Source organism: Myotis myotis, unplaced genomic scaffold (genome assembly GCF_014108235.1).
Source record: "Myotis myotis isolate mMyoMyo1 unplaced genomic scaffold, mMyoMyo1.p scaffold_m19_p_2, whole genome shotgun sequence".
Taxonomy (NCBI): domain Eukaryota; kingdom Metazoa; phylum Chordata; class Mammalia; order Chiroptera; family Vespertilionidae; genus Myotis; species Myotis myotis.
In genome coordinates, this window is record NW_023416324.1 from 184637896 (window position 1) to 184651082 (window position 13187).

At 41.5% G+C, this 13187-nt stretch overlaps 1 protein-coding gene across 11 annotated transcripts in view; it reads right to left on the reverse strand.

Annotated features, from left to right (window-relative positions):
* Positions 1-13187, reverse strand: part of FNDC3B (fibronectin type III domain containing 3B) — a 321836-nt gene that overhangs the window by 191120 nt on the left and 117529 nt on the right. Inside the window, exons 1-2 of one of the 11 annotated variants that reach the window (XM_036351880.1) lie at positions 3133-3256; positions 2139-2335 (exon numbers count right to left, since the gene is read on the reverse strand). The exons of 9 other annotated variants lie outside the window; for them this stretch is intronic. Coding sequence is in view for 1 of the 2 variants with exons in the window: in XM_036351878.1 (XP_036207771.1) it covers positions 1985-2057 (73 nt within the window). In the remaining variant the exon portion in view is untranslated. Of the gene's footprint in view, positions 1-1984; positions 2058-2138; positions 2336-3132; positions 3257-13187 lie in introns of those variants that run through there. One more of the 11 variants, XM_036351878.1, reaches the window with a different exon arrangement.

A 13187-nucleotide genomic window follows, 5' to 3' on the forward strand; every position in this document is an offset into this window, starting at 1 on the left:
ATAATAAATCGACAAGAATGTGGGATTGCAGGGATGGCCCAGGTTACGAGAGTCTTGACACATCAAGCTTGGGTGGCTTTTCTTTCCCTCCCATTTTTCCTGTTGTTCCCACAGGTACAGTTTTGGCCCCTGTAACACTGTAGACAAGCCCACTGACCCTTACCAGTCTGTGCCTTACCATCGAAAAAGCATCTGAACATTGATTTGCAAAGTAGGCAGTTTAAGTAAAACGTGTAATCCTCTCTCCCCACCTGGCTTTAGAAAGTCAATATATCAGCTTTCAGGTGACAATGCAGTCAGCTTCCTACAAATGTCTCCTAGGTCTTGCATTCACACAGCGGTATATTATGCCTGGAGTTTTGGTCTGTCTGGTTTTCCTGGGTCAGCATTCTGGCGATTCCAGACCATTGCCTTCGCTTCTGCCTGCCTCCCTCATGCAATCTAGTTCCTACTGGCTGTGACCATCCACACTTAGCAAGCCAGAATGGACAGATGCTGAGAGCTTGGGCTTCAGACCCAGACAGATCAGAGTTCAAGTTCAGCTCCTTAAGAACTAGTTGCACAGTCCCAGGCAAGTTACCTAGCCCTTCTAAACCTCAGTTTGCCCCTGTGCAAAACATGGGAGTGATATAAAAATCGTTACCATCCTCAGGGCTATTGGGAAAATTGTATCATACAACTAAATTAAGTATGGCACATAATAAGCTTGTGGTTCCTACAGCCCTTTCTGAATGCAAAGCACTCTCACATGATCTCACTTGACCATCATCATCCAGGGGCAGAACTCTAAAGGGATGCTCCAAAATCATCTATAATCACTATCAGTGGTCCTCAACCTCTGGGTCGCAACCATCAGAAAACATATAGCATATCAGATATTTACATTACGATTCATAACAGTAGCAAAATTACAGTTATGAAGTAGCAATGAAAATAATTTTATGGTTGGGGGTCACCGCAACATGAGGAACTGTATTAAAGGGTCGCGGCATTAGGAAGGTTGAGAACCACTGCCTAGCTCCTCCCTCATCCTCTCACGAAATCAGCAGTTACAGCAAGAACTGGGTTTTCTAACCCAACTTAAAAAAAAAAAAAAAAAAAAAAAGCTCTTGAATACAAAAAATTAGTTGAATTATTTTATGAAAGGCTAAGCCTCTTAAAGCACCAAAACTTCAAATGGAAATCTCACTGAAGACCATCATGTCCTTGGAATTCTTGTGTCCACTACTTGTAATTCTTCAACGTTATTACTAAGCCTCTCTGCTAGCTCCCCTTCCTTAAAATTTGATTTTAAATGATCCCAGTTTTCCTGAAAACCAAAAGCTTCAGTGGAACCACAAGTAAACTATACAACACCCAGCACTAGTGAGGCAATGAAGGGCTCTTCCATGAATCCAAACCACATGTGTTCTAGTGTTGATTTGTCTGAAATGATTGGCTAGTCAAAGGCCTTTTTCAACCAATTGACTGGCTTGGCATTGGTTTGGGAATTGAACACAGGATTGTGTTCTGTTAACTAAAATTTCAGCCAAGTTGGGCCTGAATACCTATATTAAACTCTCAATGGATGGGGGAATTTTATACAGACATTTAATATTGAAAAAAGAGGTTTAAAAATATTGTATAAATATAAGTACATATTTTGTACAAGAGAGTTTTCATTTCTATCCCCTCAGTGCAGACAAGGAACTTTAGGGCAGAAGTTTACAAGTCCACTAGCTCTGCCTCTCCCCAGGAGAAACAGGGACCTCCTGGGAGAGCCCTGGCACTTTTCACACATTCTACAAGTTTCTCACATATCATGGTAATCATGTGTGTATGTACTGGCTTTAGATTTATGTGTAGATTTCTCTCCTAGATTATTTAAACCTCTTTAAAGAATCTATGTAAAATCCATTTTATATCTTCCACACTATTAAAATATAAAAAGAACTCAATAAAGTAGATATTTGCTAAATGAGGAAGCATTTAAAGTTGTTCTCACCGCTGTTGCTGCAACTCCATCCTAAGGCTGAACTTTCCTCAGATACACAGACTCCAAATGGCCCTTCTATTGTCTTTCAGCAATGGGAAGGAGAAACATCCAAGTTGAAAACAAAAAAGAAAACAAAGGATGACAAGACTATTGAAGCACTTACCCACATAGGACTGTAAAATCCTGAAGACATCATTTAAAAGAACAGCTTGGAAGTGTTTTAGGGAAAGCCCTTTCTCCACTCAGTCTCCACTCCATTCAACGAAGGCCCAGAGATGACAGGAAGAGATGCAAGGAACAGCAGACATTATCTTCCACAGGGTTTCCCCCTGACCATTAACTAGTCTCTTCATCACTAATCTGAGTTAAATGAGAAACCAAAGCAGTATGGGACAAGAACCTTGGGGTGTCAGGTAAATTGAGAGAACACAGCAGAGAAAGCAAAGCAGCAGGGACTTGATAAGGGAACAAAAATGAAAATGAGGAGAGCAGCTGGGAACCCCTCTGAGAAAGCATGGCGAGAGAGGAAACTAGACCATGGGACCAGATGGACAACAAATAGGGTGGAGGGAGGAAGAAAGATATCCAAAGTCCATAGATAATCAGCAATTTGGCCAAAGCATGTATGAATAATTGGGAATTAACTGTATACGCAAAAGACTTCCCCTCATTTACCACAGCAGCTAGATAAATGCCATATTAAATCCAGTAAGAGGCTGTTCACCCCATGTCTTCATTCTCCTCTACGATTTTACAGGAATTTCATCATGCCTTTGCAGGCACCTCTCAATCTGTGTAAGGCTCTTGTTTATTTTGAAGAGGCAGATTCCACTTTTCAAGACTAAGGTTTGTATAGCACTACATTAATCCAGACACTTTTTCTAAAAATCCTTCAAAGCCAACGATTCAAAACATTAACATAAAGATACTCAGGGACCAGCTGTTGCAATTAACAAATTATTTATATTTTCCCTTCTGTTGGCTTAAACACACTAGAACTAATTAAGATGAGACTGCCAGTCAGATTTGGACATTTTAAATAGATGGTTTTCCTGATTTTTAGGTTAAAAAATGACAGGCTTCAATTCATAAGACTAAACTAAGTAGGGCTCTCCCATGCAGTACAAAACAACACAGTCAGAAACCGTTCTACTTACGGAATAAGGTTGAGCATTTGGAAACTTCTGATCTTTAAGAATTTCCCCACTAGAGAACAAGAGTAGTTTTCCCCAAATATGCTCAAATGCTTTGGGTCATAACAAGTTGAATGATGAATTCACCCTTTGACAGGGAAAACAGGAGTCATTCTGCAGTTAGAGGTGTGAAAGTGGCACAGTTTTCACAGCCCCCACTAAGAGCAGCCCACATTCCTCCAGTCTGAGGAGGTGCCCACATTCCCCCAATGGGCATCTTTTGCTGCACCCATGAATGGATTCTCAGTTCGCTGGTGGACTGGAGTTTTCCCTATAAATAACACATTCCTGAGTCATGCTATATCAACACGGAATGGGTCTCACTGGCAGCTCCTAACTACTCCCTTTTCAGCACTCCTGCCACAGCAATAGCCTTCTCTTCCTAAGACCTGGTGAGGCTTCAAACATCTTCAACATGATTCTACAGTACCTCAAAAGTCACACATCTTCCTCTAGAAGCAAGAGTTCAAAGAACCCATCATGATTGGAGAAGGCTATCAGAATTGTTCACCTCCAGTATCTTTTTTCTTTTTAATATATTTTATTGATTTTTCATAGAGAGGAAGGGAGAGGGATAGAGAGTCAGAAACATCGATGAGAGAGAAACATCGATGAGAGAGAAACATCGATCAGCTGCCTCCTGCACACTCCCTACTGGGGATGTGCCCGCAACCAAGGTACATGCCCTTGACCGGAATCAAACCCGGGACCCTTGAGTCCGAAGGCCGACGCTCTATCCACTGAGCCAAACCGGTTAGGGCACCTCCAGTATCTTAACTAGAGAAATCTGTACTAAGGTGTCTAGTAATCCATGAGTAAAGAAATCTGTGTTAGGGTGTTTGGTAACCCATGGGCTTTCATTTAAAATAGTTATAGTCAAATTTAATACTCTTGAGATAAAAGAATCTGGGATACAAACTAGGGACCACCACCAGGGAGATATCCAAAAGAAGAAACAGATAACCTTATGATAGGCAGTAAAGGGAATGCTACAGAGTCTTTTGTCATTGTCTCCTGAGCAAATCTCATAATATTCCTCCTTTGTCTTACTGTATTTCTAACACTATACACTATTCCAGTTTCTTTTTCTCTGACTTATGAAAAGGGGAAAGGAAAATTCCCTTAGGAAAACTCCTTAGGAAAAGTTAATAATTTAACCTTAAAAGTTTTCTATAAATGATTTTACTGAAATTTTCTCACAACAAATTAAAGAACCATTTCAATGCCTACATTATATGGATGAGAGGCATTAAAATGTAAGATTAAATACAGCTGTAGTAAAACTGACATCACTCAGAATAGAATAAACCCGTAGCAACCCACTCCTAGGCTTTCCTTTCATCTTTCATTGAAGAATTTTAAACATTAAAGAAAGCAACTGGCTTCTTATATTTAAATCATGACCGTTTTTAAAAGTATGACTTGATAGAACAAGTGGAAAACAGAAGACCTGGGCGATATAAATGCATATAAAAATAGATATTGAAACATCAAACCAATATGTCTAAACCTGTATTTATATTGAGCTATTTGACATGTAAGGTTTAAAAGAATCTGGGAATTCCCCAGGCAAGTTTCTGGAAATGTGTTTGTGCTGTGTTCCCATGGAGATACACCTCTTCAATACCAGTTCTACTCCATTTCTTCCCCAGGTCCAGTCAGTGATGCTCCTTCCCCCACAGAGCATACTGCTTTGGAACAACAACAAAAATGATAGGATCTTTGAATTCCCCCTCATATTTGTAATACTACACATTCCTTTCTGTCACACACAAAAAATTGAGAAACTGAGATCTAGGTGATTCCTAATGTTCCTACTTCTAAACTTAGCTATTCCTTGCTTGGTAACTATTTTTCTTTTAATTCAGAAATTGAGATCTTGGTAATTTTTGGTCATGAGTTAAATACACTCGAAGAAATTCCCACAGGTAACAAAATGTCCATTTCCAGAGATACTTTAGGAAACATATCAAATTGTAAATCCTTTAATCCACCATTTACCTAGGAACAGCACTGAAAGCTACTAAATGCTTTTAGACTATTGGGTGTTTGAATCCTAATAGTACAGCATATGTCTGCAGGCACACAATGTATTCTTTTTATAAGAGGCAAAAGAGGAGGCATGGAATGACAAGCCATGCAGCCAGCAATGGCTCTCTTAAAATAATAAACATTAAAATGCTTCTAGTCAACCACAACATACCTATTTTGCTACAAACATATCTACTTTCACCACATGTCCACCTCTCAAATGCTGGCTTCCATTTATATCCCTGAGCAATGGTGCTACGACACTGGGCAGACCCATGTTAAAACCACTGTACACATCTGGTGTTTATATGGGGAAACCCCACAATTGGATATTTTATTTTCAAAGTACTTTCACTATGATGTATACAGCTGCTTTCTGTTGGCTAATAATCAGAACTATAACACACATGCACACTGACTCCAGGCATCGCTATGCCAAGCTGCTTGTACTCGGCTGTAAAGAGCTGGAATTTTACATGTCAGGAGAGAGGCCTCTGTACTTCTCCCAACCCTGCCCCCTCCACAAAAAGAAAAAAAAAGTTAATACAGCTGTTTTTTGACATTCCTCTCAGGAATGCCAAAAGAATGCAATTCCTCCCTCTAAACCTCCCCCAAGCCCATCTCCTCTCGTATTATGTTCCCTGTTCATGCTACTATATGAAGAGAGTTTTTAAAAAAGTTATCCCATTCTTTAATAAGAAGACTAGAGGGGGAAATGCTGGGCATTCCAGTTTCCAACAGCAATATGTGACACATACAAGGAAAAGGCAGAAATCAAGCAGAATTTTCCACCAAATGAGAACTGTGAGTGCTAGATCAGTGTCATAAAATGGCAGTTAACAATTTCAGAGAAGATGACTGTGTGCTTTTGAACCACGTGTTTTTAAAGTACATTCATCATCTGTCTTAACATGATCACATGAAAAGTTTATGTACCTGTCTGGTGTGTCGCTCTGTTTTCTAAAAACAGCGACTTCATTTTGAAATAATGGACACAGGAGCCCAGCATTGCGTTTCTGTGGACTTCCCCTGTCAGCTCGGCTTACCACCTTTGTGGGCCCACACAGACCCAGCACAGAGGGCCTTTGTGTATAGGCCTCAGCCACGTATCTTCATGCAGCTACTGGCAGAGGCCTCCTAGGAGTCCCTTTCTTTTTCCAACTAAACACAAAGGTTTTACCTTACAGTAAACAGAGAAGACTTTTAACATCAGAGCAATACTACGGCAGTGATGCTATAAAAGTGTCTCAAAGATTTGCATAATTAAATTCTATTGTCTTGGCTTGAAGTCAACACTACCTTTTTTTCTCTAAGGTCAATAATAGGAAGGGCATGTTTTCATTACCTGAAAGTTACATTCACAAAATGTGCTTCATCTGAGCTCTTCTGCTGGCTTATCTAGGAAGCTCCATTGGAAGTGGAGACCAAGTGAAAGGAGCAGAAACTATAGCAGCCCTTTTTCGGCATAACATTCCCAACCGTCCCACCCACCTGTCGCTGCCTCCTTCATGTTCTCCAACAAGCAAGAAGAAGGGGAACAAATCATTATGTCCTTTTTTCCTCTGCTCCAACAGCTCAGAGAGTCATATTGGAATGGAGACTGGGGACAAAAACAGGCAGGTAGAATCATAACCTAGCTCCCCTCCCCAACCTCAACCATTACCACAACAAAGGTGAGTTTGGCATCTGCCCTGTCTCACCAAAGGCCTCTACTCTACTTGGCACTTGTGTTGTTTGTTGGGAGGGAGAGGGAGAGAAATATGGAGGGATGGGATGACAAATATGTGATTTGCCCACAATCCTAAATATTCTCCACCTAACTCAAAAGTGACAGAGAAGGTAATGACAGCTCCTTGGAATGGAAATGCTGCAGGAATCTATAAAATTAGGAACAAACTGTCCCCACTAGAGTTATATTTCTATTTTTAATAAAAGTCAGTAGGGAGCAAGAGAAAAGAACTAGGCTAATGTTTTTAACTGCATCAATTAAATACTACAGATAATGAAACTTAAACAAAAATACTTAGATTTAAATGTTAGGAATTCTACTTGAAGGAAGGTAAGTGGCAAACCTTGAAATGAAGCCAGTTTTCTAAAATAGCAGGGGCAGGACAGAAACTGACTACAGTGGCTTAACGCACCAACATATTTAAGTCAGAGTGGCTTTTATTTTCCTTTAGTTCTTAAAAATCCCATTTTTAAGATTGAGCAATGAATGTTCTTTATAGTAAGCATCAAATGTGAAGATGTGAAGATACTACATGAGTATTTTAATAAAGTGCTATTTAAATGGGAATAGTGACAGTAAGCTTACAGAATGGGGGTCAAGTTAACGGGTCCAGAAGTGATGGACCGGAGCAATCTGCTTGGCGGGCGCACTGCTCTCATCACTCAGTGTTACATGGCACACTTCCTAATGAGTGCCAGTTAAATTCATCAGCCTGCTCTTTTCCAAAAGTGGGCAGCACAAAGGCAAGTCCCCTTGAAGGTGTCTTCCGGCTGCATGGTCCTATCCATGAAATGGCTTCTAATTATTTGATAATGGCTAAGTAGCCAGAAAATGTGTGACTCATCTCTGCTGTTCTTCAGTGTTCTTTTCCAACAAAGGCACCCAATCCCTGTGGTAAACAAAACTGTCCTGCTTAAAAACAAAACAAAAATCAACATCCCTTTTGGAAGCACTTATCCCCTACAGTCATTTAAATATTTAGTAACTGCTCTATGAGCACATACAAGCAGCAGGTCCCACCCCTCCACCCCTAAATGCACCGACTGGCTTGGTTCTACAGACAGGCCTCACTCTCAGTAACGTCCACTCAGCAGAGGGCTGCACAACACGCCAGAACCCTGCCCGGGCAACCCCTTGAGTAACTGCTGTGCACCTCTGGCAGCATCGATGCCACTTCCCATGTTCTACAAGTGTTCAATATCTGGAACAGAAAAGACTGCGTGCTGACATGGGCTGGCTACTGAAGAAACTCAAAAATCAATGATGCATTCTGGTATGTCATTAAAAAAAACCCAACATGATTGGCATAAGCAAACCCTGTACATCAAGGTAGAAGAGGGGGAAAACAACCTTGAGCAATCTAGCCTTGGGGTTAGCTGTTTGACTGCAAGGCTCAGTATAAGTATCTACAAGTGGACAGACATTATGAAAGACCAAATTATTAGTTCTACACAAATACACACACACCACACACACACACACACACACACACACACACACACACACACACCGCTACTAACTACTACCACCAGGTAACTGAAAATGAGTGATGGTACCAAATGTTGGTCCCAAAAAAAGGTGACTCTGAGCTCTAAAAACTTATGAAATTATTCTAGAATTGTTTATATGCAATAATATTTATACATACACACTAAATGATTATAAAAGTCTTTTAGACAAAAGAGATGTTGGGTGATCATTTTTTTTAAGCTTGTTCGTTTTAAAGGACATTTTTCTAAAAATAACCTGTAATACCAGTAAGCAAATAAATACAGTTTTACCATACACATTATCTGAGTTTGTTCTATGTTTGCTTCTAGGCTAAGGCATGCCTCTGTGCCTCAACTTTCTCCCTCGCTTTTGTCTCCCTATATCCTAGCTATGTTTTTCCCTCTCTGTGACTAAATATAAATATAACCAAATAAATAACAGAAAAGGTGGCAGTATCAATCTCTTCCTAGTATCTAGGCATCGCACTGAGTGTGTGGATATAAATATTTAACAACAAATGGTTGTCCAGGAAAAAAGGGGGTAGGTATGTCCTGGATTATAGTGTTTGCCAAGTTCCTTAGTTGGCCAATATCAACCCAACATGACATTGCTGAACATGGACTTGGAAAGACATGTGCAGCAACACATTGCTATACAACATTTCCACCACCTAGATACAACAGACTTAAAAAACCTCAAGAGCATAAATAGCAACATGTAATAGAATAACCAGGAAGTGAGGAGTTTCAAGTATTTATTACCTTTGTCATTAAATATAATTTAAGTTGCAAGTTTATATATTTTTATATTTATAAATGGCTGTATTTTACAACCAGCTCACAAAAAATGTCTGAAAATTTGACAATCAGCTCTTGCGAGATGGTATAAGTCATCTCCAGCATTCCATTGACATGGTCCTGCTAGTTCCACTCATTGCACTGGGCAAAGGTGCAGCAGAATGGTAGGGAAATATCAACACCTTCCATGGTTTCCACAACTTTAAAATAGCAGGAATTAAAGAGTAAAAGAAATGAGCTAATCTGATAGAGTCCTTTTATAAGATCAGTAGGAGAGTAGGAGGGTCAAACTACAGTATGAACCTACTGGGCTCACAGGAGCAAATCATGCTAGGATGTGGCAATATCCATGTATATAAAACCCTAAGTGACCGGTTGACCATTTGGCCACTATGATGCGCACTGACCATTAGGGGGCAGACGCTTAACGCAGGAGCTGCCCCCTGATGGTCATCAGTGCATTCTCACAGCGAGAGCGCCAGCTGACCAACGGGCACCAGATGCTGAGCTCACAGCTGGCAAGTGCAGCTGTGGAGGTGCGAGCCTCTCCCACCTCCATGGCAGCGCTACAGTGGCGGCAGGCACAGCAGGGCCAGGATGAACAGGAGTGGCGCAGTGCATGGCCCAGGCCCAGGCTCAGGCTCCTCCCGGCCACATGCCGCTTTGTGCACTACTACAGTTCCTGGCAGTCCGACATCGCCCGAGGGGTCCCAGATTGCGAGAGGGCACATGCCAGGCTGAGGGACCCCACTGGTACACAGATTTGTGCACCGGGCCTCTAGGGTTTAATAATGACCACTTAGCAGTTATATTTTTTCTAGTTATTTTCAGTGACTATATAATTTGAAAATATATATAACTTGAAAAATAAGGTTAAATAGTGCATTACTTAAGATTTGAATAAACACACTATGAGAAGCCAATAAATACAGTCTGTGTAGAGAAAATACTTATGCCACAGCATTAACACAGGTACTAGGCCAAAATCCTGTCCATGTTGAGAAATTTAAGATAGGCATGACACTAGAATATAACCTCTTTTTCTGAAAAGTGTAATCAAAGTGATCTCTTAGAAAACTTAAAAGAACTGCACTGAAAAGAGCTCATAGGCTGTGGAATGAGTGAAAACTATATGCAATCTCAGTTGCTTCCGCTAACTAGTCATGTGATCTCAGGCAAAAGTAAAGCCAATCAGTATTTACTCATCACATGACAGGCACTAGACTACATAATGAAAGCATGATGGTGAACAAGACAGACACAACTGCAGCCTTCATGGAATGTATAGTCTAGGGTGCAAATAATGTAACATTTGAGAGCAGGGTTTCCTGAGCTATAAAATGAGCTAATCACTATTCCAATCTTGCAGGGACACTAGGATAATTAAAATGAGACAATGCAAACATGGCACAAAGGACACTCTCCTTTCCGTCACTATCTGAATGTGCTCCTTTGGTGAAAAATAAATGACACCAACGTCTTCAAATTTTATTATCTTCTCTGGGAAAGATCTGAAGAGGAACAGAGATAAATGGGCCTTTAATTCTACACCGTATGAATGGGTACATAAAGAAAGGACTGATGGGATGGCCAAGAAAGAGTTCTTACAGATTTTGATTCTTTTGCCATTACCTTATACCAGCGATTCTCAACCTGTGGGTCATGACCCCTTTGGGGGTCGAACGACCTTTTCACAGGGGTGACCTAAGACCATTGGAAAACACATATATAATTACATATTGTTTTTGTGATTAATCACTATGCTTGAATTATGTTCAATTTGTAACAATGAAATTGGGGGTCACCACAACATGAGGAACTGTATTAAAGGGTCGCAGCATTAGGAAGGTTGAGAACCACTGCCTTAGACAGTCATTCTTAAAAGAAAAATGAACATAGAAGACCTATGGATCTGGATTCCAGAATGTCTGGAACAAGCAGACCATAACAAGAGCACATGCATTCTTCAAGTGAATTACTTCTGACAGTAATCCTAAGAACCATTTCAATAGGGAGAGATCAAACAATTAAACATATCTTATATGCTCTTAAACAATTGAAGAAGAGCTAACAATCACACTCATTCATTCACTCATTTCATGAAGTCATTCAACAAAAATTTAGAGGGCCTGTTCTGTGACAAGTTATTAGATGAACCATTAGAAATATAGCAATGATCAAAACAGTCCAAAATACGCTGGAAAAAGGCAAAGATTCAAAAGCTCAGCTATCCTATCTAATAATAGACAAACACAGTAATTAACTATACCTCTGCTATGCTTCCCATTGGCTAATCAGGGCGATATGCAAATTAACTGCCAACCAAGATGGCGGCCAGCAGCCACGCAGCTGAAGCGAACATGAGGCTTGGTTGCCCCAGCAATGGAGGAAGCCAAGATTCCCCGCCTGCCGCAGACTGACTCTGAGCTGCACTCTAAGCAACTATGTTGCAATTATAGAAGCTAAACAACCCCCAGGTACCTGCTTTCAGCAGCAGTGGTCTCAGAGCTGGAGCTGCAACACTGTTTCAATTATAGAAGCTAAACAAACCCCAGATGCCTGCTTTCAGCCAGCCGGGCTCTGAGCTGGAGCCGCGACAAAGTTTCAATTACAGAAGGTAAATAAATCCCAGAATAAAAAAAGAAAAAAGAAAAAAAGGAGAGACTGGGAGCTTCAGTTGCAGGCTTGGCCCACCTGAAAACAGCCCCTCATTCAGACTGGCTAGGCACCCCAGTGGGGACGCCCACCCTAAAGGGGGTGTGGCCAACCTGAAAACAACCCTCAGCCCCTCATCCAGGGCACCCCAGTGGGGACCCCCACCCTAAAGGGGGTGCAGGCAGCCTGAAAACACCCATCAGCCCCTCACCCAGGCTGGCCAGGGATCCAAACAGAACCCCCCACCCCAATCCGGGACACCATTTAGGGCAAACCAGCCGGCCCACACCAGTGCACCAGGCCTCTATCCTATATAGTAAAAGGCTAATATGCAAACTGACCCTAACAGCAGATAGACTGGGAATGACTGGTCACTATGACACACACTGACCACCAGGGGTCAGACGCTCAATACAGGAGCTGCCCTCTGGTGGTCAGTGAGCTCCCACATGGAGGAGCTCTGCTCAGCCACCAGCCAGGCTGATGGCTGTCAGTACAGCAGTGGTGGTGGGAGCCTCTCCTGCCTCCTCAGCAGCGCTAAGGTTGTCTGACTGCAGCTTAGGTCTGCTCCCCGCTGGCAAGTGGACATCCCCCGAAGGCTGCCGGGCTGCCAGAGGGATGTCTGATTGCCAGCTTAGGCCCAATCCCCTGGGGAGCAGGCCTCAGCCAGCAGATGGTCATCCCCCGAGGGGTCCCAGACTGTGAGAGGGCACAGGCTAGTCTGAGGGACCTCCCCCAACCGAGTGCACAAATTTTTGTGCACTGGGCCTCTAGTAAGATTATAATATACCTAATTCAGAATGAAATGGGTAGCTTTGAAATGCCGACCTTTATCCCCCAAAGTTAATGCAGACACACACTCTGATCTAGATTAATAAATCTAGGATGAAAAATCTGAAATAAACTTCAGAGAGATGCTCCCTCTGAAATGTACATATTTTAAGTCTCTTGATTCCATGCAACTTAATCTCTGTTTTCACCTTAAACATTTTGAAATGTACCTAGTATATCCCTTGTCCCTGGCAAGGTGCAGTATACCTTAGTTTGTTGAAATGAATTAAACAGTTTCCTAAAGTGTCAATATATTAAAATAAATCAGAGCACTCTAGGCCCTTTGTGTATTAAAGAAGACTTCTTCGGGCACCCAGTCTCAAACTCCCACAGAACTCCATCATTCATCTAGGAAACTGAAATGCTCTCCAAAGAATAAAAACAAGCCCATCTTGAAAGAACAAAATGGAACAATCTCTCCAGATAACCATGTTACGTTCTAGCACATATATATGTTGGACTATTCCTGGATTTCTTAATCTAAT